The sequence below is a fragment of the Drosophila suzukii genome, chromosome 2R, assembly GCF_043229965.1.
Source record: "Drosophila suzukii chromosome 2R, CBGP_Dsuzu_IsoJpt1.0, whole genome shotgun sequence".
Taxonomy (NCBI): domain Eukaryota; kingdom Metazoa; phylum Arthropoda; class Insecta; order Diptera; family Drosophilidae; genus Drosophila; species Drosophila suzukii.
Window position 1 is genome coordinate 19,084,881 of NC_092081.1, and position 8,252 is coordinate 19,093,132.

Consider the following 8,252-nt stretch of genomic DNA (forward strand, 5'->3'; position numbering starts at 1 on the left):
CAAATATCACAATCTTTTCCTTATTGTTTTTGTGACAAGAGATTAAATTATAAGTAAACTTACTGGTAGCACTGGGATGATAATAATAAAGAAACCGTTTATACAAGATTGATTTTTAAATAAAAATTTTCATGGAACATGAACAATCAGGGGGTATAATTCTTAAGACTTTAACTTAAGAAGCTTTACTTTGCCTATATTTCCTTAACAAGCCCTAGGCATACATACTATCTAGTATACAACGGTTCTTAAGAATTTATTGTCAAGAACCTGCCCCACCTTCGCAATTAAAAAATGTTTTCCCGTCCTTCAGGTCGCGTATAACTTTGTGGAATAATGGAAAATAAATAAAGTTGTCTGCCGTCCTTGACTCTTCGCAGGCTGAGTGTGCCAGCCATCTTTTGTCTGGATCTTGGATGAAACAGCTACGTGTTGTGGTCGTAGGACACACCCAGATGCATCACTCTAGTGCCCACAAACCCATAACCATGTCTGGGTTATCCCTTACTTCAAAGGCCCAGAGACCACAAAAGTGCATAAGTTATGTATCATATCTTTTATTTCGGCACACGACTGACTATCCCGGTGATTCTCGGAAGCCCCCTGAGTAATGTTTTTACCCGAAAATAATATTTATTAAAAACAAAAACAGACCACAGCCAACTAAGCAATCGTGCATGCAAATGAAGAAAACAGAAATTTAATTTCTTCAATTTCGGTTTTTGACTCATCATCAATTTCAACGAGCCCTGCACCCGAAATTTTCAAGATAGATAGATGGATGGACGGGCATTTGATTTCAATTAGCACAACATTGAAGTCAGCCCAAATTGACATTTCAGGGGGAGGTTCTCTGGAGGCGGGCTGGGGGATCGAAACAGATGTCCATGTCCATGTCACTGCTGACCCTCTCGGGCGACCGGGCCTGTCATTCAGCAGTCGATAAAAATCCAATAAAAAGCGACATTTTTTAATTTGCATGCTACATAAAAGTGGGATCCCAACAAGGGGACCGATGTGGGAGGAGTTTTCCACATACAGCAACTAGAGGAAATAAATACGAAATTTGACAAATTGCTAAAAATACAATCGATCTAACGGGCTTGGGATTTTCTTTTTGAAAGTAGGTTAAACACAGCTATGTGAAAATTTTACACATAATATTTTTTATTGGTAATCGAAACGTTAAAAGGTACTTTTAATTAGGGTAACATAAATGAGATAGTCTGACTCTACTTAAATACATGTGGTATAACTCACACATTTATTATAAGTATATCAATAAATAATAAAGAGTGGTGAATAAAAAATATATTATAATAAATGATAGCAATGAGCATGATTCATTTGTATATAGTAAATACCGATATACTTGTCTTTAAAGCTGGGCAGTAACTGGTACCGATTCTCTATGTGGTCTACTTACATATAAGTATGTTATCCAAAGATTTTTTTTTTACCAGAAATTCCCCAAGAATTGCTTAAGAAATATGGTAATAGGCTATAACCATCATCACTTTATGACTTTTAGCTATAAAATTAATAATTTTGTTTTGCCGATTTATCAGCATTGCAAACACGTTCACACGAGGGCAATGAACGCGCCTGCGCGCCAAGCTTTCGGCAGAAAAGCAAAACAAAAAGTTAAAGAGCTTGTTAAAAATGTCAAAACATCGGCGACCAATGGCCAATGGCATTTAGCCAATTTTGGGCCGGGGTGCTGCACATTAACCAAAACAAAGAATGGCCCAAAGGCAAACATAAACACGTGAACCACCTGGCTATTTGCATTTGTCAAATAAAAATCTGAAATGGAAATTTAAATCAAAAATTCGGACTGCACTTCTTTTGGCTTTGTTATTTTCGACTTGAGTTAGATGAACTTTGTGGCTGGCTTTTGAAATGCAAAAGAGCAAACTCCCCACAAGTGGAATAATTGAGGAGCAGGTGGCCCAATGGGTTCAAGAAACCCCTGGCCCTTCCTCTTTTCTTTATTTTCCTGAATTTTTTACTAAACTTTACATCTGGTTTTGCTTTCTTTCGAGATGCGAGACCTCGCCCTTTGGCCATAACTTTCGTTTTGTGTCCTGTTCCTGGTTCAATGGAATCTCAATATTTATTTTGGCTATATATTATTTAATTGCGTATACGCAGCGTTTAACTCCAGCCACGCCAGCTGAAAAAAAGCAACCAAAAAATCGCCATCATAATAATGCTGACTTTCTGCCCGTCTTCTGTTGTCTTTTGTCACTTTGGAGTCGCCGCACGTTCGGCCTGCCGCATCACGTATTAATGAGTACTTTTCTTCCCCACCTCGCCCACGCCCACGTCCCACGCCCACACCCTCTTCGAGACCCGAGATCCTTGGGGCTGGAATAATATTAATAATACTTATTGCACTCAGGTCGCCCGTGTAGACAAACAGTTATGGCATTTAATGGCAAAGGAAAACATGAATCCATGAGGACAGTCATAATTTCTGTTCGGCTTTGTTTCCCCATCAGCCAAGAAAAGCAATCAAAAGGCAACTGAATCCACTTGGGACACAGACTCCGACTTGGCAGCCATCGCCCCAAGTGTACTTCAGTTAATATTCATTGCAAAGTTGAATTGTTTATTGCACTCGATGAAAACCGCTTGATTAAATGCACCTGGATTGTCACTGGCACTTCCGCCTTGGAATCGCCTCTGAATTGAGCTCCATCTCAGTAGCCAAAGAAGTTGAAGCCGCAGAGCAATTTGTCCGGCCTGCGGATCCGCAGGATGCCGAACTGGAAGACCGACATGTCATCGTCCTCCGCCATGTTCATGTCCAGGGCCATCAGCTTCTCGGCGGCCAGCGGATGCCAGGAGCCGAATGTGCAGGCGGAATTCATCTGGGAATGAGGCGAGTCAATGGATGAATGGCTGGGTGTGGGTGGTCCAGAAACAAGATGAGGGTTAATTGGCTTTCAGACCCACCTCTTTGCTGTAGTAGTGGCAGCGGCCATTGAGCCGCGTGGACGGCACGTACTCCACGAAGTCCACCTGCGGACAGTGCGGCAGCAGCAGGGCCAATCCTGGAAAAGGATATCACAGAAATTACCCAAAAGGAGCTTAGTTTCATCAATCGAAATGCTACTTAACTAAATAAATATTTAAACACGTAGAGCAATCACTCAAAATTAATCATTAAACAGGAAAACAGGATATTAAAATATTTTAAACAGAAACTGTCTTAAAATAGTCGTGCTTATCTTTCAAATATTATTTGATCACCATAGAAAATTTAGAGGATTATAAATGACTTAAAAGTGAAAGAATATTACGCTTAAATATTTTTATTAACAATATCTGACTTTACATGATTTCATACTTTATCTTGATAGTCAATTTACTTTTTGAAAATGTGGGGGATAAGAAAAGGCTTTAAATATTACTTCAGCAAAATTTGGTCTTAATTGATTAAAGTGAAATATAAGTGTGTGCTCAGCAAATAATTATAAAAATTACTTAAATGATATACAACAATTTTAAACATAAAAAGATTTGCGATTAAAAAATTTAAGGATTTCTTAGGGAATAAAATTTTAAATTTGAAGAGGTAAGGATATAGAATATAGAGCAGAATATAAATTATTTTGGGAAGTATAAGTGTAGGACCCAGAAGTTTCACATAATAAGCATTGTTAAATAATAATAAATAAAATATATTTGGTTTTCTTGAATATGTGGCTTTCAGATATTTAATAATCCCAACCCACAAATTATTTCCGCTCTGTACTTAAATGTATTGGTCAAACCTCACCTATGAAACCGGAACTAGGTGGATTCCTGCTTATCGGTCGGTTTCCGGCAAACATTTGCAGGCTCTGCCACAGGCGCCACACGGAATGCGGATCGATGAGGAAGGCCCTGGACTTGGGATACCGACGCCTGTATATCTCGTAGTTGGTGAACAGATCGTAGTCCGCGCTGGTGAGCCAATCCTCCAGGGTTCCATTATATTTGCCCGGATCCCAGGCGGCAATCGTGACATTCCGGAAGATGGGGGCATGGGTGAAGTCGAACTCGGGCTTGGTCACCACCTGCAGGGGAGGGAAAATCACAGAGCGGAAAATGCAACTGCAATCGAAAGTGCGGAACTGCGTTTCAGCCTACTTGCGAATTCACCACACGAATTGTGGTTTTGCTGCCCACATCCACTTCGTGTCCTTGCGTTGGCGCATGATTGAATCTCATCACAATGTCGTGCGTGTCTGGGAGCAGGGCGATGCATTCGCACATAAAGCCGGAGAAATAAACAGAAAATAAACAGAATTAGAGTAGACGGGTAAATCAAATTGTTCACGAGCGGCCTCTTCCGACTAATTGTGAATGCAGGTTGGCTGCCATCACTGCAGTTTAACAGATGCAAAGTGCACATGGCTGGGTTAATTTGTAATTTCATTGTGTACAACATCAAAATGGAACCAATATACAATCGAAATATGTAGGTGTGTAGATGTTATTCTGAAGTCTTTCATGTGTATATCTTAATTTATTCAATAATATATTAAAGTATTATTTAAAACAAAGGAATTCAACATTTATGAGCCAATTATACTTTTAATTTAAATTTGTTATTAAAAGCAATCGAGGGTATTACTGGTATCACGCGGATTCTTAAATTTGTTAAGTGAAAATGAAAATCCTAGTAATATCTAAGGCACCGTGGTGAGTACTGACATTTAGGAGTATTTCCATGAGCGTAAATTCCTTATAAATTTTTTAAAAGCGTCTAAAGGTATGCAACAAAATTTTTTTAAATGCAAAAGACCTATGGCTTTAATATAAATCCAGACTTTATATGTATCACTGCATACTTTTAATCGCCTTTACAAGGAAATAAAAGTCCTATTAATATCTTTGGCACTGTGATGAGTTCTGTCATTCGGGTGTATTTCCATATGCGTTGATCCTTAGTTTCATTTGTATAACTTTATAGATGTAATACTCAAATAATATTTTGTTTTATAATATAAAATATTTGTAAAGTATTATTCAGTGCCCCTATTTACTCACCTATAAACCGACCCAGCTTGGAGCCCGCCAGGGAACCCGCACTGGACACGATCGCGCAGGTCTTGATGTCCTTGACGTTGCGGAAGAGTTTTTGGCGCGGGAAGAGCCGACCGAAGGGCAACTTATTGAAGGGCTCATCCTTGCGGCGCAGGACCCGCACGCCCGCCTCCATGACCAGGCAGGTGGACGGGTAGTACTGCTCCTCGAAGCTGTCCCCGAACACAGGCTTGTAGTCCACATTGTAGTGATTGGCCTGCGACTCGTTAACTGATTCCATCATGGCCTTCTCGAAGGTCTGGACAATACGCTGGCGGAACTGCTGGGTCTTGTTGTGGCACAGCTCCGAGTGCTTGTCGTGGCAGAGGTACAGCTTGGGACTGAGCGTGAGCTTGGTGTTCTTGGAGACCTTCAGCCGGGGATGGGGAGCCAGCTTGGAGGAGTTGATGGCCGGATTTTCGCGACTCTCCACGATGAACTTCTCGTTGGGATTCCAGCGCACGTGGAATACACTGCGCGGAATGCGTTTGTGATTCTTCTTGCTTCCATTACCATTATTAACTGCGGGAAATGCATTTTAATTTTTCCAATCACACTGCGCAAAACGCTTTTCTAGGCCATTATACGCCGTTCATACGCACCGTTGGCAGTTGCCCCCGCAGGCGGCGAATTCACCTCGCCGGGTTCGCGTCTCCGCTGAGCTTTCGCTTCGCGGACTGGCTCACTGTGAATTATGAATGCGGCGCACACGACGATAATGAGGCCGATGAGGAGGGCCTGACTTTGACCCGGCAATGCGCGTGTCACTTGCCTCATTCTCCACTCATAGTACGCTATTCGAACGGGGGCTCAATTAATATTTAAATGAGGTGAAGATGCTGGCAAACAGTGAGTGGCCAGAAAAGAAATGGTTCCAAATTGTAAAGGGTTGCGCAGTGAAAGCATAACCTTGAATATCAATTCTAGTGTTTTTGACTATTTATATAGGATTTTAAACATTTTTGAACTTTACAAAATTATGATTTATATTTAGATTATTTTAAAATTATTATTTATTATTATTTATTTATTATTTAAAAATTCTTTGCAGAACTTTCGAGATCAGGCGCAAATAAGTAATCTATTTCTAACTACTTTCACATAATTTCCATCTCAATAATATAAAAAACAAACATGTTTTTTTCTCAAGCCTTAAATAATAAAATCCAAAAATATAAAGAAAATATAAAATACCTTTTATAATTTAGTTTGCTATTGTTCCAAAATATTTAAATCCACAAAACCAATCGATTATTTCAGGAACTCTTTAAAAAAATAACCCATATTAACCAACTGTACTACCATGTAAGCAAAACTACCTTGCCCTTTAATAACAAAACCCAAAAATTATAGAAATTATAAAGTATCTATTATAATTTAGTTTGCTATTACTCCAAAATATTTTAAGCCACAACACCAATCGAGTATTTCAGGAACTCTTTCGAAAAATAGCCCAAATTATCCGACTGTACTACAATGTTGGCAAAACTACCTTGCCCTTTACCGCCATTTGGCAAACGTTCAAAATGCTACGACTAACAGTAATTGAATTTCCAATTATCGAGAAATTCCCAACTCATTTGGCCCGTCGATGTCAATTAGCATTGACCTTTTGCCACTCGCATTTGGGCCTGAGTGGAAATCCGTGTAGCTGTCAGTGGGCATAAAGTTTTCATGCGAAATAAATGATTTTGGACGTATTCGCAATTACAGTTGCATTTTTCATTCCGTAATTTTTCCGCTGAGAAGGCGCCAAAAAGTATGCCAAAATAGCCGCAAGTGGGCTAGAGTAAACAGACGAAAAAAAAAACTTAAGTTGACCGTTGACTTTGTCGCACAACTCGTTAACGCTGGGCAAATATTTAGCCCCACAAAAACACACGTTGCCATTTCCATTTAAATTTTCATTTGAACGGCGGACAAACACGTACCAAAAGTGCGTTCACACGCAGCCCGCAGAAAACTCGCACAAAAGAGCCGGAAAAGCGAAGGAGAATTTCCCGGCGTCCGTCTACACGCAGCTCGAACTTTCCCTTTCGCCAGCCGAAACGTATCTGAAAACTCGGCAAAGCGGCGGCACAGTTCCCATGGACGAAAAGGAGCCGAAGGATTCGGCTACGGATTCGGATTCGGAGGATCCAGCTTCGGGGTTATCCCGACCACCTTCGTCCTTTCGTCCTTCGTCCTGCTGCCCCGTTCTCCCTTCTAATTAGAGTGTTTGCTGTTGCGGCTGCCTGCTGATGTTGCCGCTGTTACTACCGCTAAGCACCTGCGTTGAGCGGGCTCGAAAAGTGAAAGTTACACAAGTTATATAATACAATGTCGACGGAGCCGCCATGCCATCCCCCCCTCTTTTTGCTCCCCACCCCGAACAATCCCAGAAGCACTTTAAACGCAAGTGCGTGCGAGATTTCAGAACATGCCATTTGCCACCGTTCGCTGGTTTCACAACTTGATTGCCGCCACTTTGCCGGTTAGCTGCTTCGGGGAAATCAAGATTTACACGCAGAGCTCCCCAGATATGCATAGTTATACTTTCCATCCAAATCGTATAAGTAGAGTGTGTAAATTAAATAAAGTCCTTTGGGTCAAATCCTTAAAATCGATTCGTTACTGAACTACGTTTGATCCTGGTTCGAAAAACTCTCTAGAAATTTGAAATCTTTAAAAATTGTGACTAAAAGTATGCAACAATATTTTAAATATTGTAAAACGTAGTTCCTTCTTTTACTGCATACTTGTAGGCGCCTTTACCACTGGTTTTAAAATCCCAGTGTTTCTAGTTAAAAAGGTTAACTCTATAAATATAAAATTCTCATCACAACGGAACTAGGTAATTTAGAAGTATAAACATAGTTTTGGGCACATACTGTCATCCGTTCTTCTAATCCTGAATCATGGGATTATTTTTTTCTTTATACATACGGCCATTTTCATCTTTTTTGTGACATTTTCCTCCGTTTTCTCCATTTCTCTCGAGAGCTCCTAATTATTTTGTTTGTTGGGGGTTTTCCCCGACCGTTAATCCTCTTTTTCCCGAGCGAAACCCACGGGAATTGGCACGTGTCAGAGAGGAGTGCTCGATGGACCCGAAACCCGTGACCTGTGACCTGTGACCCGTGACCCGGGATCCTGTCCTCCACTTCCACTCCATCCCAGTAGGAAGTCAAAGA

At 40.6% G+C, this 8,252-nt stretch overlaps 1 protein-coding gene across 1 annotated transcript; it reads right to left on the reverse strand.

Moving 5' to 3' along the window:
- Positions 1 to 2,593: 2,593 nt before the first annotated feature.
- Positions 2,594 to 7,165, reverse strand: SiaT (beta-galactoside-a-2,6-sialyltransferase). Its single transcript, XM_017072276.4, has 7 exons — positions 7,011 to 7,165; positions 5,682 to 5,873; positions 5,044 to 5,601; positions 4,141 to 4,238; positions 3,788 to 4,067; positions 2,962 to 3,059; positions 2,594 to 2,876 (listed from the first exon to the last, which is right to left on the reverse strand). Exons 2-7 carry the CDS (start codon positions 5,854 to 5,856, stop codon positions 2,706 to 2,708), a joined length of 1,380 nt encoding a protein of 459 aa, XP_016927765.2. The 5' UTR covers positions 5,857 to 5,873; positions 7,011 to 7,165; the 3' UTR covers positions 2,594 to 2,705.
- Between the last annotated feature and the right edge of the window lie 1,087 nt (positions 7,166 to 8,252).